Below are 27912 nucleotides of genomic sequence, written 5' to 3' on the forward strand. Positions count from 1 at the left end.
TTAATATTAATTTCTTTCTGATAACCAAACATATTGAATGCCCCAAGGCACACCATTTAATGGTGTCAAATTTAAGGTATCACATTTCCAACATTTCTAACACCAGAATCACCATTACTCTTTAGATCCGTCACTCACTTAAAACCCTATAGACATTGTCTTTTAATTAATTAAATCAAAAATAAGTAGAGAAAACGTTCCCCTAAAAACATAATAGAAATGAACAAAATCTCTGCAAAACAAGTTAAGTTAAATGTGGTCTCTTAAACATTACATCACTGCCATCCAAAGCTGATTTAAGAAATTAATTGATCTCAGATTACAGTGTCAAGGAGGTAGAATTATTTTTACTATCAATCTATCAATTAATCCCACTTTTAAAATCCTCTATATCCCATTTGAAAGCCTTGTTCTAATTTTATCACACCCATCCTAGAAAAAAACAACAATTCTATTTGTTGTAGTTTACCATGCTCCTGGGTCATAAAACATGTAAAGAAATTATGTACAGGATGTCAATATATTCATGTTGACATTAATAATAATAGCGTTAGTGGTTAGTGGTTAGTGGCTATGGCAAAATTTAAGGGAACAATTCCATTGACATTTAACTGAACGCCATGCCTCAATAAATTAGGAGGGCTTTTAAAATACCAAGTTCAACTGAGAGGAATCACCATCTTGTCGATTGCACTAGTTACATTTCACTTAGTTGAATATCACTTTCATGCTTTTCATATAATAACAGGGTTAGGCTGCAGGTTTAAGCAGTTTTACTCACGTCATATTAAGATTTTATTTATGGATCAGATTATGTTGAATACCTCTACAGACATAACAATACCCAAGCACCTGATTGAACTGTAAGGGCAAGTTTAAAGGCCCACCCTGCTACTTTGGGATTTTGGCACCATCTATGACCTCTTACAGCCTTCTGACATTATTTGGAGCCAATCTAGATCTTTTAAAAGCTGATCAGATCATTATTCGATTGTTTTTATAAAACAATCAGACAATCGCTCTGCACCAACTTTGTCGTATGACCTTTAACCCACTTATACAAAAATGTCAATCTTTCTGTCAATATATATGCATTAAGAAGTGAAAGGGGCCTGTGACTAGAGCCATCCACATAGGCTTTTAAAAAATAGTCGAAAGTGAGAAATACTCTCAGCAGTGGCTGTGAATAAAGGGGTAGAGCTAACCAGGAGGTGTGTCCTAGGGCAACATACTGCTGTAAAGCGCTTTGAGTGGTCACCTCTGCTGTTACCATGGTCACCATATTTTCCAACCATTTGATGATGTCACTAATGAGATCTGGAATTGTCTATCTAATTGTTATTCTATTATGATATACAATCTACAATTATATTTCCACAGCTCCCTGAATGATTACCGAATTTTACAAAACATTTTTCAAATCTTTTATCTAAACTGTCACATGGGAGATGACATCCCAGGCAGTGATAGCTGTACTCGGATTGTATCATCAGAACCAGCATGCACAAGCAAGAATGACCCACACCCCAAATGATCCCATGACACCAACAGCAGCAATTGGAGTTTATGTGGGGATTATATGAGAGGTCCAGGTATAGAACATATCCTCAAGCAAAGATCTGGAACATCATAATGTCTTACTAGCATTATGATTAAGTGCATTATATATTGAAATATCAGATGTATCAACATTTGTGTGCATCCAAAAACTTACCGTCAAATCAAAGCAAGTCATATATATATTCTAACAATATTTACTATCAGTTTTCACATTGAACTAGAGATTTTAAATAAGTAATCAAATAAAAAAGTGTTTCTTCATGTCAAGTAAAAAGGTCAATACATAACAAAAAGCATTTTTTAAATGTGTAGTCTAAAAATATTCTTAACTAAAAAAATTATTTAAGTGTTAGTTTTGTCAATCAATTATCTAATAATTTCAACACATCTTGAGAACTGAAAAGCTTTAACCCCAGCTTTTCTCTTCCTTATTTTTCCTCTTGTATCCCATCTTCACTTACTCTAAAACTGAAAAGTGGAAGGTTAGTAGTGAGAGAAGTGGGGTCTATTCTGGCCAAAACTGCAGCGATTAAATATAAAAATTTGACAATTTTAAATAATTTATTGATTATAGGTCCAAATTTAACGGCGTCTGGGTCTGGATCCGGAATAATGTCTGCCACCTCCATATTAGTGGAGGGGACATGGGCCAAACTTAAACATATTTTTTCTCTCTGTCATTTTACGCTGATGTATGCTCAAGAGTTTTCTGGGTATGAATGGGTGAAAAAACTGTTCTATAAAATGCTTTGAGTCAGGCATTTGTATGATGTGGTTGTTTACCATTTGAGCTTTGTGGCTCCAAACTGGTGCTACATAGAGCTAAGATACTAGATGAATGAGACACATCAGCAAAAAATACATATAAATATGTAACTACACTGTTTGAGTGGGAGTGTTCAGAGTGGATGCAGATGAACTGATAGATACCATGTAGCCAAAAAGCCAGACAATTTGGAGTCAACAATGTATGTCATTCTATATTTTGTATTGATCTGCTCAGTCTATATTGTCTCCAATCATCCCAATACTGATGTCAACAGCAGAGGGATCAAATAGTTAAACATACTGCTCTCTCTCTCTCTCTCTCTCTCTCTCTCTCTCTCTCTCTCTCTCTCTCTCTCTCTCTCTCTCTCTCTCTCTCTCTCTCTTCCCTCACAGAGGCTAACGTTTGTTCTGTGATATCAAAGGGTTACATCTCTGGCCTATTGCAACTTTATGATGACTGGCACAGCAAAGATACTCAACATACTGCCATAGAAATCCGGCACATGCTGCTGCGCTGCCTCCATAAGGTCACCCACAACAATCCTGGCAGACAGGATTTCATATCCCAGGGAGGACTCAGACTGCTGTATCACACCACACAGGTAAAATCCATAGCTGTATTTATTAAGCGCCACTCAAATTGCTTTACAATACAGCTTTCCCCCTATGTGTAGCACTTTCCCTATCATACATCACTCATACACTTCCGGCACAGTCCTCAATCTAGGGCAATTTCGGGTTCAGTATCTTGCCCAATGACACTTCGGCCCGCGGTTTGGGGGAGACTGGGATCGAATCCATTTGTCCAACCATATAAACAAACATTTGCATGCACAAATACTCAGTGGTCAAACAATGTACTTCTGCAGCATACTGTGTATTTTCCAACTGTAAAGTACCTACAATATACCATCTTCTTAAAGTTGCCTTTTAGTTTCTTCTATGTCCTATTCATTACTGAAGCTGCACATTTCAATTCCCAGTTCTTTTGGTGAGAGCATTTCAGAAATCATGTCTGGCATACCAGGGTTACAAGGTAGAACCCCTTTGTCAGACAAGCCAAACCACAACTTAATCACCTGTTTTCTCAAATGTTGAGACTGTGATTTCCAATGCTCTTTTGAGAAGCTTTGGAATTGATCAAGGCTAAGTTATACCAAATACTCTTCAAGATTTAACTCCATTAATAACAGTAAATAAAAGAGAGCGGAGAGGGAGACCAGGAACACTTGGGCACAGTCAGGTATCAGCTCTGACAAGTTATAATGAAAACAATAACAGTGTTAAGATGTTGTTAATTATTAATGATAGCAGCCACAGTTCATATAATAATTAATTAATATGTATTAATAATAATAATAATAATAGAGTCAGAGTTACCTGCAAAGAGAATGAAAAAGAGAGAGGGAGACTATGGGAGGAAAAAACATTTTAGTGAATTAAGATAAATAAATGTATGTGGGGGCAGAGAGACAGTGAGAAGGGGAGAAGTGATCACTGTTTGATGGGAGTTCCCCTAACAGTCTAGACCAGGGGTGTCCAAACTGTGGCCCGCCATCCATTTTGAACTGGCCCGCATAAAAAAAAAAAAAATACTAACAATTTCTTAAAGAGCACTTTGGAGCACTTACTGATAGCACTTTGTAGTTTTGCTTTATTTTTGAAGAAATTGTACTTTCTTGATTCTTTTTGTTCTGGGTTTGTACCCTTGGGGCTGAATGCACTTATTGTAAGTCGCTTTGGATAAAGTATGAAATGTAATGTAATGTAATGGACTATGGCCCACTGTATTGCACTTCTCAGTTGAGACACTAGGTGGCGCCTAACTCACCCCTGACCTGCCAGCTGTCCCTCAGAACGCACCGCCACGCCCCCCGCCCTGAGCTACGTGATTGATGCGCACTGTCAACAGTCCGCTCAAGGGCAGGGGGGCGTGGTGGCGTGAGTGGCCCAGACCTTCGTATTTTTTTTCTGCATGTGGCCCTCGGGATAAAAAGTTTGGACACCCCTGGTCTAGACCTATAGCAGCTTAACTAAGGGATAGTTCAGCACTCACCTGATCCAGCCCTAACGATAGGCTTTATCAACATAGGCTTCATGATGACGCCAAGATGAACATCTGAAGATATGTCCTTAACATCAACTGGTGGTTGGCATTATAATTAGTTTAGTAGACCTTCAAACATATTCTCCATCTTGTCTTATGTTCTAAAATAAAGTCAAATTCCTTTAATATTAATTTATGTGTACAGAGTACAGCTTAATTGGTACATCGTTATCCCTTTTTACTAAACAGTACAGTCCAGCTAGAGCAAATGATTAGTCTATTAACATGTCGCTTTTTTGTTTTTACCTTTGTAGACAAATTTGTTGATGAAAGGTCTGGAGTCTCTGATTGAGCCCTCTGTGCAGTTGATGAGGAAGTGTCTCCCCAAAACTCCTCTACCACTGACATCAGATCAGTCTGCATACACCTTTCTCCTGCCAGGAAGAGCGCATGCCATCCCTGATGTAGACATTGCACCAGGTACTGTAAACAATCAAAGTAATGATGCAACTTTTGGTAAAGCTTAACATTACAGTCCACAACACACATACTCTAAGTCAATTGATTCTGATACAAGCACCGGACACCTCCTCTGTCTAATCTTTTAGAAACATTTATTTGATGTGTGTTTTACTTTTTAGTTTGGTTCATTTCCAATCCACTAACATGGAGGCAGCTGGATTTGCTACCTATAATGCAGCCTACCACCAGGACGTGAGCTTTAATCTGGACATTTGGAAGGGATAGACAGAAGTGCAATAGATGTTGCATGTAAAATAGCACATCAACAAAATAACAATATTTACTACATTCATGAGAAAAGACAGTGTGTAAATGGAGAGATGTATCAATGTCTAAAGTTTTGACAAAAGAAAATGTCAGCAAGGGAGCAGCAATGACTGATATTGTATATCTTGCAATCTAGTAGTAATCATAATCTACAATCCTCTGCCACCACGATCCACATTGTGACTGCAGCTGCAGCTGAATCTGCAATGAAACAAGGCGCCTTCAGGAGAGAATGAAGATGAAGATGGAGGAAAGCAAAGAGATGCTCCATGTGTCAACAACAATTACAGTATAACAAAGAGCTGGTCCAAGGCAGACCTGAGGCATCTATAACTATAAGCTTTATAAAAAAGGAAGGTTTTACGACTATTCTTATCGTGTCTGCATCCTGAATTGAAACTGGGATAATGGAAGACGAGCTTAGAGAAGCCTACCTCATGACGTCTTTGTATGTAGAAGAAGACCACGATTGTTTATTTACCTCCTCCTGGCTTTCCTCACACACAGTGAACGATGGCAACTAAAGGCCGGCGCATGCTTCTGCGTTTTCACGGGCCCGGAGACGCAGGAGCCCTTCCGGGCCCCTCACGGCCCTTCCTACGTCCTTACGTGCGTCGGCCAATTTTTCTAACTAGACGGCAAAGCCCCGCAAGCGTCACCCGCCCGCAAGGGCTGTGATTGGTCTGCTAACTACATCATTTCCGGAGTCGCATTTCCGGTTCATGCCCGGAAACCACGGAAGATTTAGAAGAACAAATATGGACCAAATAGAAGAGCACTTGGCAGAAGAGATCCGACACTATGTCCACTAGTATAACCCGTCCCTAACTAACTAACTAACTAATTTTTCCGCCAGAAAAAGGCTCTGAGGAGCCGCCGTGGCGATGTAAATAAATCGCTCTTCTTCGTGCAACACACGAAGAAGAGCCGACTTCGACAAAAAACATTACTGCGCCTAGTGTTCCGGCGGGGAATTGCATGGCAACACGCGCAACGGTTGGAAAACCATGAATGAGAACGAGTCCTGCGTTACAGCTGCGTGCCTGCGGGCCCCTGACAACGCAGAAGCATGCTCCGGCCTTAACAGACAAAGGCTGTTGATGGAGCTGGAGCTGCTTGACATGGAAGAGGACTTGCTTGTAATGTATTTTATTTTATGGTTTTAAAGTGGCGGTAATGTGATATAGGGAATGAAACAGGAAGTTTGAGGTCTGGAAATGTGTGATTCCGGAAATGACGTCGTGCGGAAATGATGTCGTTAGCGGACAAATCACAGCCAAGGGCTATCCCTAGGCTCTCCAAAATGCCGTCGTGTAGTTAGAAAAATCAGAGGTGCACGAAGAGCTCTCCGAGGTGCTCGGAGAGGGCGTTCCGCGGTGGCGAAGCCGTTCCCATGTGTCTGTCTTCGTCAAAACGGAGTAGCATATACGGCCTTAAGGAAAAACAACAACATTTTTTTTTAAAAGGGTAAAAAAACCAGACCTTGTATACCAGGCAAATACAATTTGGACGAGCACAGAAACCTGAGAAACCCTGTGATTAACTTTTTCGAACAGATCACTCATAATGTATTTGTAAAAATTGGATAAAATTATAGTTACAGCAAAATACTTTGTTTTGGTAAGATTTGAAGGTAAAGCGATCACACTAGAAATAACCAATATTGATAATAAATTAATAGGTATAATGCAGTTTGAGGAATTCTTTGGTTTAGTTTGGTTGTGTATTCCATATTTCCAAATTAATATGAGAGTATGTGTATTTATTGTAGCCTTGTTTTTTTCTGAGGAAAAGGTACTTCTCCAGGCTAGACTTAAAGGGATAGTTCACCCAGAAATGAAAATGTACTCATTATCTACTCGACATTATGCTGATGGAGGGGTGGATACATTGATTGAGTCCACAAAACACTTTATAAGTACAGAGGTAAACAGAGTTGCAGCAGAATGCAATACAATTAAAGAAATTAGTGACCAAAGCTTCAAACGTAATAAAACAACAGAAAAACCATTACATGCCTTGATACTGCTCGTGTGGTGTTATCCAAATGTCCACAAGCCCCACATTCAAATTTGACTAGAAAAGAGGTAATTTCCACTGTGTTTTAACTCTAAACCTCCGACGAGTTGCACTCAGGGACTGTCGAAAACATCCACTAGCTGAGCCACTTCTGGTGGACTTTGAATACACAATGAGTGACTTTTCATTTCTCGGTGAACTATCTCTTTAACAGGCACACACATATTGGACACTGACATTTTCACTTAACTTTCTCTGTTGTGACCAGATAACAGCAGTGAGGAGAGTGACGATGATGACGCTGAAAAGCAACAGGCAGAGAGCAAAGATTATGTAAGTGTGTCTCTGTGTGTGTATGTCTTATGTTTATGCATTTGTGTGTAATTTCAGAGCCTTTGATCATCAGGACCTCTCTTGAAATCTACTGTTGAAAACATGGTTATCTTGTTCACTGAGTTGGAGTAAAGAAAGTCAACTAATCACAAATTTGTCAATGTTACATAAATCGCTAAACACAATCCAAAAAGTAATGCAGAGTGATTTCCATCTTCAAATCTGTATCTGCGCCTCAAAGCACACCTCCATACAACTCATACTATCACTGATCATTTATTTGTGGATTGCATTTTACAAGACACAATTTACGATGCATTTTACCAGTCACATTCTCCACGCCGGGGACACGGCGGAGACACGGGGGTCTCCGAATGATGGAAAAGGGCCTACCAGGGCGCACACCAACAGACTTTTGCCAATTCTTTCCGGGATATTGCCTTCAAATATGAATTCAATCTATTTCGCTCTTGTGTCTTCTGAGGCTGGGACCTTATGTACAGATCTGTGCAGCCGACCACAGCGCATCTTGGGTGCTTCATGCTGCTAGCTAGCTATTCCAGGTGTATCCGAGGTTTGCAAAAACGAAGTGAAGTGCTTTGGCAAATATCGTATATATAATGAGTGTAGGGGGGTCGGGGGGATGAGATGTGGGGGCGGGGAAAAGCCATGTAAGAGAGACTCCCATTTCATTGTGACGAGAGATTGATACGGAAGCTCATTCGCAGTCACTTAAGCATGACGTTTCTGACTTAGAGGAACCAAAACAAATCGCGGGAGGTTTTTTTTTTCAAAGTTTTTGGATCGGTAGACATGCCAGATACCCAAATTAACATGTGGAAGCACAACAAAAGTGGAATTTATAAGAATAGGAATAATATGTCCCCTTTTATAAAAGTCATACAAAACAGGTTAACTAGTTATGTAGACAGGAGAGCTGTGTCTGCTAAAGGAAGCCAGAAATGCCCACACTATGTACACTATACTATCACAGGTAATGCAAAACACATAAAGGCATCTGAAAATGCATTAATCTATTACACCGCACAAAGTCACGACAATATCACACAGGTACAGTGAAGGATCTGTGTTGAGGTAGTCCAGGACATCCTGCACTTTACACTTAACAATGGAGCAGGCACTTCTGTGGACTCTGCGGCGGTAGATGTCCTGCAGAGAGGGTAGCGATGTCCTGACAATCTAATTTCCGTAACCGCTGTTATGTATGGTTAATTGTAAATTAAATTTGATGCAATTTTTCTTTAATGCCGCTGAAAATATGACATCATACGTTGCTAAGGATCTTTGGTGACATGCTGAGTTTCCTCAGCCTCCTCAGGAAGTACAGTTGCTGTTGTGCTTTCTTGACCAGCTGGGTGATTTCAAATGTCCATGTGAGGTCATCGCTGATAGAGACGTCTAGGAAGTTGAACCTGCTCACCGTCTCCACCTCAAACCCACGGATGATCGGCGGCCGATGAGTTTTTCTCTCCTTCCTCCTGTCCACGATCATTTATTTGGTCTTCTCTGTGTTGAGGGTGAGATTGTTCTCTTCACACCATGTCACCGGACTTGCCACCTCACTTCCATATGCTGTGAGAATAATGCCAGTCGTATGTGAACAGTGTTTAGAAAAACACATCCTTGTGGGGTACCAGTATTCATCACAAGACTGTTCGATGTTGTATTTCCAATTTTGACCCATTAACTGTCCTGCCAGTGAGGAAATCTGACAGCCAGTCGCAGAATGTAAAGTTGAGTCCAAGGTTTGGCAGTTTGCTAGTGAGCTTGTAGGGGAAGACTTTATTAAAATGGAGCTGTATCCTGTCAGAATCCTGATGTAGGCTTTGTTCTCCAGGTGGGAGAGGGCTATGTGAAGGGCTGCAGAGATGGTTTCCAAGTTACTTCATGATGATGAAGCCTGTAGTCATTCACACATGTCACTGGGGTCCTTTTGGGCACTGGGATAATGGTGGTTGTTTTGAAAAAGGTGGGAACCGTGGACTTTGAGAGAGACAGGTTGAAGATGGAAGCGTAAACATCAGCCAGCTCTGTAGCACATGCCCAGCCCAGCACCGCCCAGGGATGCTGTTTGGGCCTGCTGCCTTGAGTGCCTCCCCCGTGTGTTGCTGCTGGAGGTCTCAAGAGTGTAGAATTGGTTGAGCTGTCCAGGCAAGGTGATGGTGGAGATAGCGATCTCTGTGGTCCTACCCTTATAATCTGTGAAATGCAGGAGATCGTGTGCATAGCATGTGATATACCTGACTGTTCATGAAGGCGTTCTGGTTTGGAAATTTCCTGACTTGTATGGTGGGAACGATGTTGTCAACACAGGTGCTAACGTACCAGTCACACATTCAGCAAACTCCTGTCTGTTGATGGAAGAATCCTCCAGTGTGGCTGGCTTTAAACACATCCCAGTCTGTCATTGAGAAACAGTCCTGCATGCACGTGATTTCACTTCTGTCCGTCCTGGGAGAGGGATCCCTCACATGTGGCTCTCTCTGAGGTTTCAACGTTCTTTTTACGCTGTTAAGTTTTTTTTAGTAGTTTTTCCTTACTCTTGTTGAGGGTTAAGGGCAGAGGATGTCACACCTTGTTAAAGCCCTATGAGACAAATTGTGATTTGTGAATATGGGCTATACAAATAATATTTGATTGATAGATGATGCTCTCAGTTTCTGAAGACCAGAGTTTAACTGGCCCTCTTATTGCACTACTTATTGTAAGTCACTTTGGATAAAAGCTTCATTATATGTAATGTAATAACTTGTTTAATCATTAGGGTTGATAGCCTGAGTCTGTCTGTATGCTGGGTACAGAATAAAAGACCCTTTTAAAGTCAACGCCATCCTAAACATGTGTTGTGTGTGGGGCGGTGTGGCCTAGGGGGTAGAGTGGTCTTTCTCTAACAAGAAGGTTGCCAGTTTAATCCCCACTCTTCCCCATCTGCGTTCCGAAGTTTCCTTGGCAAGATACTGAACACCTAAATGGCCCCTCATAAATGTTGAGCGTCAGCCAAATGACATGTAATGTAATGTTACAGGTCCCAGGATTGGTACCACAACAACAAAGTATGTCTGTAACATACAGCATGAATGCAGCAGCAATGAAGACTCGTAGCATTCAGTTCATCATCCAGACTGCATCTTATTCAAATTCAACACAATTTCACACTTAATCACAACATAGCTTTCACTCAGGAAGAAATACAAACATTTTCAATATAAACCGATTGAACATTAGCTTATAATTGGTCTTTATAACGCACAATAACAATACATGACTTTATTACAACGTAGGTGTGTGTGGGCGCTGAAGTACACACTGTATAAAATAAACATATTATAGCTACCTGCCTGCGAGACTATGCAGGTAATATAAACACCTATACAGTCCAATGTGGTCACAGCCCACCTAGTGGCGTGTGTCTCCCGCCTCACTGTCCAGCGGAGTTTCAAAGTTTTAAACAGTCTATCAAAATAATCAAAACGACATCAATATGTCTCAATAACACTCATGGTGATAAAGCTTGAAGGAGTTAATGTAGATGACTCTCACCCACTTCTAACCTGTAAAATACAGCATGTTGATTTTTCTAATGGGGTACGTGAAAGCAGTTGAGGGTAGGGATGAGCGAGTACAGCATTATCTGTATCTGTATCTGTTAACCATGTGTGGGTGGGCGGGGCCTAACCCGGAAGTGGGTGTGATTTAACCCGGAAGTGGGCTGGTTCAACATAACTTTCTTTTTTAACTTTGAAATTTTTCTATGATTTTTTTATTTTTTTTCAATTTATTTCCACACCAGGTGTGTGTGTGTGTGTGTGTGTGTGTGTGTGTGTGTGTGTGTGTGTGTGTGTGTGTGTGTGTGTGTGTGTGTGTGTGTGTGTGTGTGTGTGTGTGTGTGTGTGTGTGTGTGTGTGTGTGTGTGTGTGTGTATGAGTGAGTAAGAGAGAGACAGAGAGAGAGAGGGGGGCGGGGAGACTGTGTTTCCCGGGGACAAGATTGACAGGAGACGCGGGTCTCTCCTGCTTCGGATGAGGATAATTAAAACAAACACGGTATAATCACATTCATGTGAACAAGAGCGATGCAGCGAAAAAAAAAAAAAAAATCTCCGACAGGCAGAGACGCAAGTCGCTTTCTACAAGCACCACGTCTGAACTAACCCACGTTTAACCGAACTCTACTGGTTAATAAGTAAGTACAAACTGAAATAAAAACAAACTTCAAGCTGAAGAAACCCTAAACGTTAACGTGACTGAGAGCTGTTCTGTGAGTGTGCGAGCAGAGCGGTGTGTGAAGGGGAGGAGCGCTGTGACGCTGTGTGAGGATTTTCATTCAGTCCGAGCACAGATATTGACGAGTATTACTTGTATAATACTTGTGCTCGGCAAAAGTGCTTTATCCGTACCGGATACTCGTTTTAGCCGAGTATCCGGCTCATCTCTAGTTGAGGGCCCTATGTTTTCCCCCTGATAGGCTTAGGTTATGATGAATTGGGTTTTACCTGGAGCAGCTCATATAGTGGTCTTGCTATGCCTGAGAAGTCTTGTACGTATTAGTGATGTGTCGTTCGTGAACGATTCGAATCCTTACAAGGACTCCGAGAGAGATTCGTTAATTTTCTCGTGGCCGCGCATCGGGACTGTTGCATAGGCTCAGTCAAGGAAACAGAAATTATTTGTTCATTTCCCGACTGGGTTTTCGGGTACGAGTCTTTGGATCATTTTTCACGTGACCTGCAAAGGCTCAGTACTGGTAGCTAGAGGAAACAGAAATGATTCGTTAATTTCCCAACTGGGTCTTTGTACGAGTCTTTGGATCCTTTTTCACGTGACCTGCATTAGTTTAGTAGAAGATACAGTTACCTCATTCCCTTTCACGTGACCTCTGTTTTAGAAAGACGTGAATGATATTCGTTCACAAGTCATACTGACTGTTTTTTTTATTTTCACTTTACATTTACACTTACAGTTTAGTGCAGTGTAATTGTTTGCCGTGATAATTAAATGCCAGTGTGATAATAAATTACCATTTCGAATCATCCAAACTGTCATGATACATAATTTTAATGCAGGAATTTCATGCAGGAATTTCTTCCCCCCCCCCTGTTGAAATGAATGAATGACTCGAAAAAAGATTCGTTCATTTTACTGAACGATGATCCGAACTTCCCATCACTAGTACGTATGCTGGGTAATAGATAAGGAAACCTAGCAGCCTCCGAACATCTCCTACTGTCGTGGAGTTTTCTCCTTCAATGCTTTAACTGCCTCAACATCTTTTGGATCCACTCTCACCCCATTTGCAGACACCAGCCGACCAACGTACCTGACCTCGTTGCGAAATAACTCAGACCTTTCTTGCCTCAATTTACCCTGTGGCATTAAAAGACTTGGAGTACACGGCGCAGCACCTCAACATGCTCTTCGAATGACTTTGTGAAGCAGAGGACGTCATAGAGATAAGGGATGCAACACTCATCCCTCAGCATCCCAAGAATTTACTCCATGCTTCTTTGGAAGGCTGCTGGTGCATTTGACAACTCGAAGGGTATTCTGACCCCTTCTTATAAACCCCAAGGGGTCCTGAAGGCAGTGACATGTCTCGAAGCTTCGGCAATAAAGCTTTGGTGGTAGGCCTTGCCCTGGTCTAAGATGGAAAACCAGCTATAGACCCCAAGCGAGTCAATCAAGTCCTGAATACGGGGAAGGGGATATCTGTCTGGCACAGTCTTTTTGTTAAGCAGTCGGTAGTCAATACAAAGGCGCAATGATCCATCTTTTTTCTGACACAAACAATAGGGGCGCCATATGGCGACTTAGACTTTACAATCCATCCTTTCACTAACAACTCCTGGATGTACTCTTTTACTTCCTTGTACAGTTGCTTAGGAATGGGAGCATACGATTTCTGAACGGGGATGTCAACGCTGAGCCTGACTGATCTGGAGAGAGGGGCTGCATCCAATATCCCCTGTCTCCAGATCAGTATGTATGAGCTACTTTATCTGCCCTTCCCATCCTATCACAGATTTCAACTTTAAACGAGCACCTGCACGTTGAAGCCTGTTGCGGTCGGGGGAGAGAGCGGTCGATGACCAAGCGCACTTCTCCGCGTTGGATGCGTTTTCCTCTCTGTGGCAAGGATAAAAGCTTCACTTCCTGTAGCCACCAGGGGGCGCTGTGATTTAAAGTCATGATTTCTGTGTAGATGTCATCAGGCTGGGACTCTAGTCTTACATGTCTAGTTTGGACTCAATTGGACAATAAACGCTTCACTTCCTGTAGCCACCAGGGGGCGCTGTGATTTAAAGTCATGATTTCTGTGTAGATGTCATCAGGCTGGGACTCTAGTCTTACATGTCTAGTTTGGACTCAATTGGACAATAAACGCGTCACTTCCTGTAGCCACCAGGGGGCGCTGTGATTTAAAGTCATGATTTCTGTGTAGATGTCATCAGGACGGGACTCTAGTCTTACATGTTTAGTTTGGACTTGATTGGACAATATATGTCCGAGATACAGAACCTCGTGTTTTGATGGCGTTAAATCAAACTTCAACGCCACGGTCACACGGCCTAAAAAAACAACATGAATATCTTCGGGGGGGGGGGGGGCTGTTGATACACACATGTAGTTTGAGTGAGATAGAACCATGAACACTGAAGTAACAGCATTTCGTGTTTCACGGCGAGTTGATGAACTTTGACGCAACGCCACGGTCACACGGTGTGACGAAAATACAATCCCTAAATCATTTTTATCTCCATCTTGTTGTGATGACACTCATCTGAATTTAAAGTTAAACTGATGAAAGCCCTGGGACAAGTACATCAAAGTAAAAATGTGGAATATGGTCAAAATGGCCACTGAATCCAAAATGGCGGGCTTCCTGTTTGGTCTAACATATCGATCCAAGAGACTTGTTTGTTTGTTATGAAAAGACACATGCCATACTCAATTTTTGTACATGTCGGCCAATCGTAGTGCTGGGGCCGACCTTTAGGGGGCGCTAGTCAGTTTTTTTGCCACGCCCATTTCTTAAAACCATATGAATATCTTCAGGGGGGGGATGTTAACACACACATGTAGTTTGAGTGAGATGGAACCATGAACATGGAAGTTACAGCAATTTCGTGTTTCACGGCGAGCTGATGAACTTTGATGCCACGCCATTAATACTGTGTTTGACGAAAAGTCACAGTAATCTTATATCTTCATTATCAATGTCTTGAGACCCATTTGATACAGTTTGACATGGTTGAGGTCAGTGGATGAGGAGAAATACATCCAAGTGTAAGACATGCAAAAAAAAAGACATTTCCTGTTGCCACCAGGGGGCGCTGTGATTTTAAGAAATTATTTCAGTGTATATGTCTTCAGGCCGGGACTCTTGTCTTATGTGTGTAGTTTGGATTTGATTGGATCATGTATGTGCGAGATACAGAAGCTCGTGTTTTGATGGCGTTTAATCAAACTTTGACGCCACGCCAAGGTCACACTGTGAGACGAAAAGTTGATTTTTTAAGTCAACTTTTTTCTCCATCTTGTTGTGATGACACTCATCTAAATTTAAAGTTGATTTGATGAAAGCCCTGGGACAAGTACATTAAAGTAAAAATCGCCAAAATGGCCAAAATGGCCACTAAATCCAAAATGGCGGGCTTCCTGTTGCGTTTTTCATAATGCCCTTTGTGACTTTTTTTCATGATTAGTCACGATACACCTCTTGCCCGATTTTGGTGAAAATCGGTTATGTGGAAACCTAGGGGCTGGGTTCCAGGGGGAGCTGTTGAGCCATTTTGCCACGCCCATTTCCAAATACACCAGAATACGTAAATTTTCACCACTCTCTAATTTTCTGCAAAGTTTGGTAAGAAGTTCAGCATGTTAAAGCCCTCAAAAAGCCAATTCACTTTAGTCACAATAATAATAATAACTAGGGCTACGTTGTAGCACTTGCGGGCCCGAGCACCTGCACGTTGAAGCCTGTTGCGGTCGGGGGAGAGAGCGGTCGATGACCAAGCGCACGTCTCCGCGTTGGATGAGTTTTCCTCTCTGTGGCAAGGATAAACGCTTCACTTCCTGTAGCCACCAGGGGGCGCTGTGATTTCAAGTCATAATTTCTGTGTAGATGTCATCAGGCTGGGACTCTAGTCTTACATGTCTAGTTTGGACTCAATTGGACAATAAACGCTTCACTTCCTGTAGCCACCAGGGGGCGCTGTGATTTAAAGTCATGACTTCTGTGTAGATGTCATCAGGCTGGGACTCTAGTCTTACATGTCTAGTTTGGACTCAATTGGACAATAAACGCTTCACTTCCTGTAGCCACCAGGGGGCGCTGTGATTTAAAGTCATGATTTCTGTGTAGATGTCATCAGGCCGGGACTCTTGTCTTACATGTCTAGTTTGGACTTAATTGGACAATATATGTCCGAGATACAGAGCCTCGTGTTTTGATGGCGTGTAATCAAACTTCGACGCCACGGTCACACGGACTTGAAACCATATGAAAATCTTCAGGGGGGGGGCTGTTGATACACACATGTAGTTTGAGTGAGATAGAACCATGAACACTGAAGTAACAGCATTTTGTGTTTCACGGCGAGTTGATGAACTTTGACGCCACGCCATGGTCACACGGTGTGACGAAAAAACAATCCCTAAGTCAATTTTTATCTCCATCTTGTTGTGATGACACTCATCTGAATTTAAAGATGAACTGATAAAAGCCCTGGGACAAGTACATCAAAGTAAAAATGGTGAATATGGTCAAAATGGCCACTAAATTCAAAATGGCGGACTTCCTGTTTGATCTAACATATCGATCCAAGAGACTTATTTGTTTGTTATGAAAAGACACATGCCAAAATGGATTTTTGTACATGTCGGTCAATCGTAGTGCCGGGGCTGCCCTTTAGGTGGCGCTAGTCATTTTTTTGGCCACGCCCATTTCTTAAAACCCTATTAATATCTTCAGGGGGGGGCTGTTGATACACACATGTAGTTTGAGGGAGATGGAACCATGAACACGGAAGTTACAGCAATTTCGTGTTTCACGGCGAGTTGATGAACTTTGATGCCACGCCATTAATACTGTGTTTGACGAAAAGTCACAGTAATCTTATATCTTCATTATCAATGTCTTGAGACCCATTTGATAGAGTTTGACATGGTTGAGGTCAGTGGATGAGGAGAAATACATCCAAGTGTAAGACATGCAAAAAAAAATACATTTCCTGTAGCCACCAGGGGGCGCTGTGATTTTAAGAAATGATTTCAGTGTAGATGTCTTCAGGCCGGGACTCTTGTCTTATGTGTGTAGTTTGGATTTGATTGGATCATGTATGTGCGAGATACAGAAGCTCGTGTTTTGATGGCGTTTAATCAAACTTTGACGCCACGCCAAGGTCACACGGTGTGGCGAAAAGTTGATTTTTTCAGTCAACTTTTTTCTCCATCTTGTTGTGATGACACTCATCTAAATTTAAAGTTGATTTGATGAAAGCCCTGGGACAAGTACGTCAAAGCAAAAATGGCCAAAATGGCCAAAATGGCCACTAAATCCAAAATGGTGGGCTTCCTGTTGCGTTTTTCATAATGCCCTTTGTGACTTTTTTTCATGATTAGTCACGATACACCTCTTGCCCGATTTTGGTGAAAATCGGTTATGTGGAAACCTAGGGGCTGGGTTCCAGGGGGCGCTGTTGAGCCATTTTGCCACACCCATTTCCAAATACACCAGAATACGTAAATTTTCACCACTCTCTAATTTTCTGCAAAGTTTGGTAAGAAGTTCAGCATGTTAAAGCCCTCAAAAAGCCAATTCACTTTAGTCACAATAATAATAATAATAATAATAATAAGAATAATCCTTACAATTTCAATAGGGCCTCTCACCATTCGGTGCTCGGGCCCTAATAATAATAATAATAATAATCCTTACAATTTCAATAGGGCCTCTCACCATTCGGTGCTCGGGCCCTAACTAGGGCTACGTTGTAGCACTTGCGGGCCCGAGCACATGCACGTTGAAGTCTGTTGCGGTCGGGGGATAGAGCGATCGATGACCAAGCGCATGTCTCCGCTTTGGATGCGTTTTCCTCTCTGTGGCAAGGATAAACACTTCACTTCCTGTAGCCACCAGGGGGCGCTGTGATTTAAAGTCATAATTTCTGTGTAGATGTCATCAGGCTGGGACTCTAGTCTTACATGTCTAGTTTGGACTCAATTGGACAATAAATGCTTCACTTCCTGTAGCCACCAGGGGGCGCTGTGATTTAAAGTCATGATTTCTGTGTAGATGTCATCAGGCCGGGACTCTAGTCTTGTGTGTCTAGTTTGGACTTGATTGGACAATATATGTCCGAGATACAGAACCTCGTGTTTTGATGGCGTTTAATCAAACTTCGACGCCACGGTCACACGGCCTTAAACCATATGAATATCTTCAGGGGGGGGCTGATGATACACACATGTAGTTTGAGTGAGATAGAACCATGAACACTGAAGTAACTGCATTTTGTGTTTCACGGCGAGTTGATGAACTTTGACGCCACGCCACGGTCACATGGTGTGACGAAGGACAAATCCCTAAATCATTTTTCATCTCCATCTTGTTGTGATGACACTCATCTAAATTTGAAGTTGATCTGATGAAAGCCCTGGGACAAGTACATCAAAGTAAAAATGGTGAATATGGTCAAAATGGCCACTAAATTCAAAATGGCGGACTTCCTGTTTGATCTAACATATTGATCCAAGAGACTTATTTGTTTGTAATGAAAAGACACATGCCCTAATCATTTTTTGTACAAGTCGGCCAATCGTAGCGCCGGGGCTGCCCTTTAGGGGGCGCTAGTCAGTTTTTTTGCCACGCCCGTTGCCTAAAACCATATGAATATCTTCAGGGGGGGGCTGTTAATACATACATGTAGTTTGAGTGAGATGGAACCATGAACATGGAAGTTACAGCAATTTCGTGTTTCACGGCGAGCTGATGAACTTTGATGCCACGCCATTAATACTGTGTTTGACGAAAAGTCACAGTAATCTTATATCTTCATTATCAATGTCTTGAGACCCATTTGATAGAGTTTGACATGGTTGAGGTCAGTGGATGAGGAGAAATACATCCAAGTGTAAGACATGCAAAAAAAAAGACATTTCCTGTTGCCACCAGGGGGCGCTGTGATATTAAGTCATGATTTCAGTGTAGATATCATCAGTCCGGGACTCTTGTCTTATGTGTATAGTTTGGAATCGATTGGTCCAAATATGTCTGAGATACAGAACCTCGTGTTTTGATGGCGTTTAATCAAACTTTGACGCCACGCCACGGTCACACGGTGTGACGAAAAGTTGATTTTTTTTAAGTCAACTTTTTTCTCCATCTTGTTGTGATGACACTCATCTGAATTTGAAGTTGATTTGATGAAAGCCCTGGGACAGGTACATTAAAGTAAAAATCGCCAAAATGGCCAAAATGGCCACTAAATCCAAAATGGCGGGCTTCGTGTTGCGTTTTTCATAATGCCCCTTGTGACTTTTTTTCATGATTAGTCACGATACACCTCTTGCCCGATTTTGGTGAAAAACGGTTATGTGGAAACCTAGGGGCTGGGTTCCAGGGGGCGCTGTTGAGCCATTTTGCCACGCCCATTTCAAATTACTCCAGAATACGTAAATTTTCACCACTTACTAATTTACTGCAAAGTTTCATAACTTTTTGAGCACGTTAAAGCCCTCAAAAAGCCCATCCTTTTGCCGGAAAAATAATAATAATAATAATAATCATTACAATTTCAATAGGGCCTCTCACCATTCGGTGCTCGGGCCCTAAATAATAAGAATAATCCTTACAATTTCAATAGGGCCTCTCACCATTCGGTGCTCGGGCCCTAATAATCATTACAATTTCAATAGGGCCTCTGACCATTCGGTGCTCGGGCCCTAATAATAAGAATAATCCTTACAATTTCAATAGGGCCTCTCACCATTCGGTGCTCGGGCCCTAATAAGAAAAATCCTTTCAATTTCAATAGGGCCTCTCACCATTCGGTGCTCGGGCCCTAATAAGAAGAAAAATCCTTACAATTTCAATAGGGCCTCTCACCATTCGGTGCTCGGGCCCTAATAATAATAATCCTTACAATTTCAATAGGGCCTCTCACCATTCGGTGCTCGGGCCCTAATAATAATAATCATTTCAATTTCAATAGGGCCTCCCACCGGAGGTGCTCGGGCCCTAATAATCATTACAATTTCAATAGGGCCTCTCACCATTCGGTGCTCGGGCCCTAATAAAAATCCTTACAATTTCAATAGGGCCTCTCACCATTCGGTGCTCGGGCCCTAATTAATGACATCTTCAAAGAGTATTATTCTAACTTGTATTAATCATAAAACCTGCCAATTAAAGCTATACAAAGCAGCAGAGCACCTGGGCCCGACGGCTTCCCCATTGAATTTTGTAAGACATTTTCAGATAAACTACTGCCACTCTTGCTTAATATGTTTAATGACTTGCTATCCAGAGGCACTCTGCCACAAAAGCTGACAATAGCAATAATTACTCTTTTGTTAAAACCTGGAAAAGATGCAAATGAATGTGGATCCTATCGACCAATATCCTCCTGAATGCAGATTATAAAATTTTGTCGAAGGTCCTAGTTGTACATCTGGAAACAGTTACTCACTAGGTTAATTCCAAACTGGATTCATAAGGAATCACCAATCTTTCGCAATATCCGCCGCCTGTTGAATGTTATTCACTCCCCTGTGCCTGGAGAAAACCCAGAGATGGTTATCTCTCTAGATGCAGAAAAGGCATTTGATAGGTTGGAATGGCCATATCTATTCAGGATTTTGGAAAAGTTTGGTTTTGGTCCTAAATTTGTGGCATGGGTATAACTCCTCACCTAGAGTCTCTGTTGTCACCAATGGATCAAATTCAGAATATTTCAAGTTATACAGAGGTACAAGGCTGCCCTTTAAGTCCTTTATTATTTTCCTTAGCTATCAAGCCGCTATCTGTTGCTCTTAAAGCATCCCCGAACATCAAAGGAATTCACAGATGGAGCACTGAGTATAGTCTCGCTATATGCTGATGATTTATAATTTATAGCTCTAAACCGGTAGAATCTGTCTCTGCCTTAGCTAAATTTTTCCTAAACCGAATGCTTTCCTTTAAACGATTTCGCAATAAGGACTCCAGAAATACAACTACCGTTTCGTATATGTAACTCTGAATTCAAATATCTGGGCATATATATCACTCGAAAATTCGAAAGCTTGTATGACAGGAATTTCTCTCCATTAATCTATAAGATGAAGACAAACTTTGATAGATGTAAAATACTATATTTCACTCACAGGCAGGGCTAATTCTGTTAAGATGTGTGTTTTACCACGCTTATATTTATTTCAATGTCTGCCTGTGTTTTTGCCTAAGCTCTTTTTTTACTACCTTAGATAAGCATATGACAGGTTTCTTATGGAATAATAAGAAACCAAGGATAAGTAAAGTGATGCTACAAACACATCAATCTCAAGGTGGAATCTCTCTTCCTAGTTTCAGATATTTCTATTGGTCAGATATTACTATTGGACAGCAAATATACAGAAAATAACATACTGGATCAAGAATTCTCAAGTAAGCTGGTGTCTAAATGAAGCTAAATCGTGTACATCCTCCTCTCTTTGAGCATTGGTAAGCTCTGGACTACCCTTCTCCAGGGGCGTTTCTAGGTTTCTGAAAGATCCGGGGCTTAGCCCAGGGCCAAAACGTAACTGCGCATGCAATTTTTGAAAATAATAACAAATAACAAAATAAACAATGTATGGAGTTTATTAATACCAATGGTAAAAATATAGATTTTCACAAACTTCCCTTTGTCTTAACAAAAAAGTGCCTCATTCATAAGCACCAACATTAAACATTTCGATAATAAATGAGTCACATAGTCATATATGTATTCTTCACATATTTGTATTAGTTTCACAATAGTAAACAATGTCTGAAAAAGTATACAATGCAGAAATGCAGAAAGATAAGATGTTTAAAAGGCAAGAGCCTTTTAAACATCTTATCTTTCTGTAGTCATGCGTTTGTCTTTGTTCATTTCTTTTCTTCTACAGTATATCTGTCTTTACTTTACACTTTCCATATTGTGTATACTTGTACATTTGTCTGTGTATTATTAACTGTTACTCTACATGTATTGTCTTTCTTTGTTCATTTCTTGTTTGTAGTGAACTTTTTATTTTCACTCGTTTCACTGTTTCTTGCTCCTTTCTTTGGACCTTTGTCCTTTGAGCACAAGTGGGTATCTCCTCGGTTTGACTTGGGCAAACCGGTCAATGACTTCACCATGGTCTAAGCCACAAAGCGCATCCTTCTCCACTGCCATAATAGCCAAATGATGTAGCCTCTCCTGGCCCATGGTTCTCCTCAGCCAGGTGTGGACACGGCGCAGTACACTGAACGACCGCTCACACGTGCAACTGCTGACAGGTATTGTCAAGGCTGCTTGGACAACTGAGCTCAAGGTTGGGAACATGTCTGGGTGAAGTAGCTTGTAAACACTGCCCATGTCAGAAACGGCACCTTCTCTCTTTCTTCTAGAAAGGAACTGCTTTGCCACCAGGATCTCCTCTTTTTTCAATGACATTTTAAAGTCCTCCATCACCCTCTGTTTGTGCCTGCGACCACTGTGACGTCTCTCACATATGTTGTTGGCATCATAGATGTGTTTTGCTTCATTGTAAAGCTTGTCTGCCATTTCATTGGTTCGGATGGATTTCAGTGTGTCAAGGACTGCATCTTTAAAGAGTGTTGCTTGGGCCAAGTCCACAGAATCCTTCTGAAGGTACAGGTGCAGCCCCTCTGTAGTTGACAGCATACTCCGGAACATGACCAGCAGGTAGACATTTGAAAACCTGGACAGCTTTGACAGTAATCCGACTGCCAGAGGTGTTGCACTCTCTTCCAGGCACTTTAAAACAGCTGGCAGATTGTTGAGCATTGCTCTCACAGACTTCACCTGACATGCCCATCGGGTTTTTGACAGCTGGACAAGCTCACTCTTCTTCAAGCCCAGGAGCATCTGGACATCAGAGAATCTCTGATGGTTTACGATTGATACACTGAAGAAACAGTAGACACTCTCCAATGTCTCAAACAGGTCACTGGCTTCTGGAACAGCCCTGCACGTATGGCAGAGAACCAGGTTCAGCTCATGAGCATAGCAGTGTACGTACACTGCTTCTGGGTGTTTCTCACGAAAGCGAGCTTGAACTCCACTTACTGAACCACTCATAACGGAAGCTCCATCATAAGCCTGAGCGACACACAGGAGATCATTAAGGCCATTCGACTCCAATACATTTTCAATTGCGTCAGTGATGCACTGTGCATTCAATCCCTTAAGGGTGACAAGTTCAAGGAGACGCTCTTTGACTCCGCCGTCAGCTGTAACATAGCGCACACAAACAGCAAGCTGTTCAACGTGGCCATCTCTTGCCTCATCAGCCATCACTGCATACATTTTCGATGCCTTGATCTCTTCTACGATGGTTGCAGTCACTTCATCAGCACAACATTCGATCATGCTGTTCTGCGAGGCAGGAGATAGATATGTTGAATGAGAAGGGGCCTGGTAGTTCTGGAGGAAGGGGTCAAAGGTTTCAAGGAGCTTCATTACTTCTAAAAAGTTTCCCTGATTCAGGGAGGAGCTGGTTTCATCATGACCACGGAAAGCAATGCCTTGTTTCCCTAAAAGGCTAGTGACGGCCACAATGCGCCGCAGGTATTCTCTCCTTTCACTAATCTGACTGGAATTTCCAACATTCATTTGGTCGACAACATCGCCTTCTGTTAGCGTAGCTCTGTAATTCTTCCAGGCCAGGATAGATGACTTGTGGACAGCACTTGCCTCATGCTCTCGGTAGCTATCCAAGGCCCTTTTCCAGTTATTAAAGCCCTCAGTGCTGAGGAGGGCATCTTTGCTGGCTCTAGGGTTGTGTTTCCCAAAGAGCTTGCATGAGAAACAGTGTGAAGAGTTTCTGCTCAAAGAATACTCCAGCCAGTCAAAAGATTCAAATCATTTGTACTGGAAAGACCGTTGCTGCTTTCCAAAACTAGTGGAGGGGTACTGGTCCCGTCTCGGTTGCTTTGGGCCTGTTTCTCGTGTCCCTAAATCATTCTTTCCTAACAGGTTCCCTGTGCTCCCTGACCCTGAGCCACCTGTATTTCCAAAAAGGGGAAAAAAGCGAAATAAAGCTATGGCCTCCTTCTCCCCCCTTTTTTAAACATGATTAAATAAAACTCTGCTATCCACAACTTGCAATTAATGGGCACTGGCAAGGATGTATACTGGGATACACTGCTGAATATTATACAATTCTGGACTAGAGATATTGGTATAGATACTCCTCACATAGCCTACCTGCACTTGCACTGTCCTCACTCTGGTCAGCAGCATCACTGGCAGCTGCATCTATGTATGCTGACTCTGCCCTTATCTCTGAAAATGTATAAAAGAATAAATACAAAAAAGTTAAGCTGTAGCCTACTGTAAACTTAAGATCAATATTCTATCAAATTATTGCATTTAGAAATTTTAATTTCAAACATTATAATTAGGTTACTAAAATATGTTAAATACTACATGTAAGTGGTGTCATTGTGTTGCTCGTCAGTATTGCTTCCTCCTGCTAGTTTGCCTTCATTGGTCTCGAAACCAGGTCCTCTGATTTGCGACCACAATTGACCACCAAATAAACGTGTGTGCTTTTAGTTATGCCAAGGACAAAACAACCTATTTTTTGGCGCAAGTGGGAGGTCTTTACCTCTTTTTATACTGAGAGGGAATTCACCAGGTCGACTTTGTTACATAGACACTCTTAACATAGCCTACAGGTACCTGAACTTGCACTCTCCTCCCTTTGGTCTCCTGCATGAACCCTGACTGCATCCTTATCTGCTATCATACCTGAAAATGAAGGATGTGCCATTATATGCTTAAAGAGTTCAACAAGAACAAGAACAACAAAAAAACCTTCTATTCCCATTACCTCCTTGGCTGCCAACCACTTTTGGAGCAAAAAACATTGAAATCCTTCTTTGTGACATTGTTGTTTGCAGGTCCCAGGGGGTTGGGAGTCTACAGCAGATGTCTTTATAATTCTCTGTTAACAAACATAAATGAGTCAGTACACTTATGCAGCCGGTCTCATTCCCTGTTGCCATGAGAATCATGTATTAACATAAATATTTCTAACTGTTATTCTTTTAATTTCATATCATATCTTCATATTATTGTCATCAACTTTCATGTACAAAGCGGTCATTTAGACTACAGACGAAAATAATAGATATAGTAGCAGGCTTAATGCCTCTGGTCCATCACACTACTAGTCATTAACGTTAGCTAGCTAGAGCATTCTAGCTGCAGACAAAGTACATGATATACATTTGCATTCAATTATAACATTATATACATTTACCATAAGTAAGGTTTTCAAAACGTTTACAGACATTTTAATTACTGACATATAATAAAGACATTGTGAAATCTAGGGCTTGTGCTCACTACTCACCTGTTGTAAACAGTGAGAGACTGGCTGCTGAAGTGTACTGACGCACTTGTTGCTCTGTTCTCGTGCGGTAAATGAGGGGCGTTCAAGGACCGTCGGAAAGTCGATTTTTTTTCGATTTTTTTTTTTTTTTTTTTTTTTTACCAAAAAATTAGATTCGGGGCTAATCAAATTAGATCCGGGGCTTTAGCCCCGAATAAAACAGCCTAGTGACGCCACTGCCCTTCTCCCCAAGAAAATACTCGACAAACCCTATAGTAATTGCAACATTGAACGTTTTTGCACAATTCCGTTAAAGCTTTGGCTTCACAGATTTATCCACTCTTACTCCTATTCATGATAATCACCTCTTTCCCCCACCAAGACTAGACTGTGCATTCCCTCTATGGCTCAAAAATGGCATTTCCAACATTGGTCAATTATACATCACTGGATTGTTTGGAAGCTCTGGAGACATATTTGAAAGATACAATATCCCTCAGTCGCATCTTTTTCTCTATTACCAAGTGCGACATTTTGCCAGATCTTACAACTCCAATTTCCCTAATTCACCTCCAGACTCACTGTACGAGAAATTTCTGAACACCAAACCAAAGGTAAAATGATTTATATCCCAAATATATCAAACCATCAACTCAATTACTGAGACCAACATTGGTAAAATCAAAGCGGATTGGGAAAAAGAACTTGGAATGAGCATACCCTATTCATTTTGGAACCGGGCCTTATAAGGGTCAATAAAAGCTCATCGTGTGCACGGTTAAATTTACGACAATTCAAGGTTCTGCAGCGCCTGCACTACTTTAACTCCAAACTTTCAAAAATGTAATCTAATGTGGTGGATAGCTGCAATAGATTTCATAATTCACCAGCAGGTCTTACTCACATGTTTTTGGATCGCATCTTTGGTGTTCAGGCCGACAGAGACAAAACTTTAATAAATAAACACAAAAACATAATTGCTTTCTCAACCCTTTTGGCACGAAGGAAAATCTTAATGGATTGAAAGTCTAATCATCCTCCAAATTGTTCTATGTGGTTGAGGGATTTGGTGTTCTTCTTAAAATTGGAGAAAATTAAATTCTCGCTGCGGGGTCATCCTGAGACATTCAAATCCACTTGGTGTCCGATCGTACAGTACTTTGACAAATTGAAGACTCTCTCCTTAGATTCATAAATCGTTACCGTTTCCCTTGGACTTTCTTTTTTCATTTTAATTATCAATATTATTGTGTGTATAAGTTTTCTCTTTTTTATTATTATTATTTTGTATTTTTTTATTTTTTCCCCTTTTAAATTTAAAAATAAAAAAAACATTGTAATTTGTAAACTTATTTTGCTTAGACTCCTTGAGTTATTTATATGACAATGTACCTTCTGCATCGAGGCAGTGTGATCTGTTTTGGGGTATTGGGGGAGTTGAAAAATTACATGTACATTGTATTATTGCATTCCTTGTGCTTTTGAGAATAAAAATAATGTAAAAACAATACAGTATATCATCTAGCTCTGAACTATGATAGCTAACAAGCCAGCAACACAAAATATTACTTAGCCTGCCGTGCAACTTTATATATATATATATATATTAGGGTTGTCAGTTTAATGCGTTAACGGCGTTAACTTAAACCCATTTTAACGCCGTCAATTTTTTTAACCCGAGATTAACGCAGAGCTGCAGCTTCAGTATCTGTGTTCGCCTCCAGTCTGACCTGCTATCGCCTTTTGTTTTAATATTTTGCCAACTAAAATATATATATTTTAAGCTATTGTAGCGTCCCCGCTTACACAGGACATGGAACTTCTTCATGGTTTAGTAACTTGTATTATCCTCTACACGAACATGTGCACTTCTCGCTCTTACTCCGTCACTCGCACACATCAACAACACTTCACTTCCTCATTGATCCCCGATCCCCAAACAACCCCATCCTATTGGTCCAAACAGTCACATGTCCCACCCCGACCCCTTCACTGACCCTCAGGATATCAGAACGCTCCTTCAACACAGTGTTTTACTGAACATACGTCAAAACCAAACATAAACATAAATCCAGTCCGTTACACAGTTAGGCTGCAGCTATATGTTTTTATTTATTTCAAAATAGGGTACTTCTTATTTCATACATTTTCCACAAATATGGGGAGGACTCAAATAGCCCTACAAAGTTCTGTGTTTAATTTATTTCAAAGTAGGCCGACACTTGCCTGTGTATTTTGTTTGTTTGTTATTTTGTTGCTTGTCTGTTTGAGTAGCTGGCTGAAAGCAAAGAAGTAGTACGCTTACCTTTTATTGGTAACCTAACTGTTACGGTTCATTGTTTCTGAAATAAGAGGCCTGACTGCTATGTTCACAGCAAACTTGAAAAAAATAAAATATTAAGCCATGGTTTAACTGCACTATAGGCTGAGTCCTTGTTTACCTGAAATGTGCACTTTATAATTTTATTTTGTACCGCCCTGTTTGGCAATGTTGTTTTTCAATAAAATAAAACATTTGCATAAAGCAAGCCAATCCACTTTTCCATGTTGATAAGAGCATTAAAACAAAAGTAAAATTATGGAAAAAAAATAAATGAAGGGACATTTAGAATAGATGAAAATTTGCGATTAATCGCGAGTTAACTATGACATAAATGCGATTAATCGAGATTAAATATTTTAATCGTTTGACAGCACTAATATATATATATATATTAGGGATGGGCGAGTACAGCATTATCTGTATCTGTATCTGTTAATCATATGAATTATCCGTGGGCCTAACCCGGAAGTGGGTGTGATTTA

General features: G+C 41.1%; 1 protein-coding gene across 1 annotated transcript in view; it reads left to right on the forward strand.

The window, feature by feature from the left end:
- Window positions 1-27912, forward strand: part of LOC133009766 (cytosolic carboxypeptidase 4) — a 194409-nt gene that overhangs the window by 45830 nt on the left and 120667 nt on the right. The window contains exons 8-10 of the mRNA XM_061077300.1: window positions 2722-2930; window positions 4690-4855; window positions 7452-7516. Of these exons, the coding sequence (XP_060933283.1) occupies window positions 2722-2930; window positions 4690-4855; window positions 7452-7516 (440 nt within the window). The remainder of the gene's footprint in view (window positions 1-2721; window positions 2931-4689; window positions 4856-7451; window positions 7517-27912) is intronic.

Source organism: Limanda limanda, chromosome 8 (genome assembly GCF_963576545.1).
Source record: "Limanda limanda chromosome 8, fLimLim1.1, whole genome shotgun sequence".
Taxonomy (NCBI): domain Eukaryota; kingdom Metazoa; phylum Chordata; class Actinopteri; order Pleuronectiformes; family Pleuronectidae; genus Limanda; species Limanda limanda.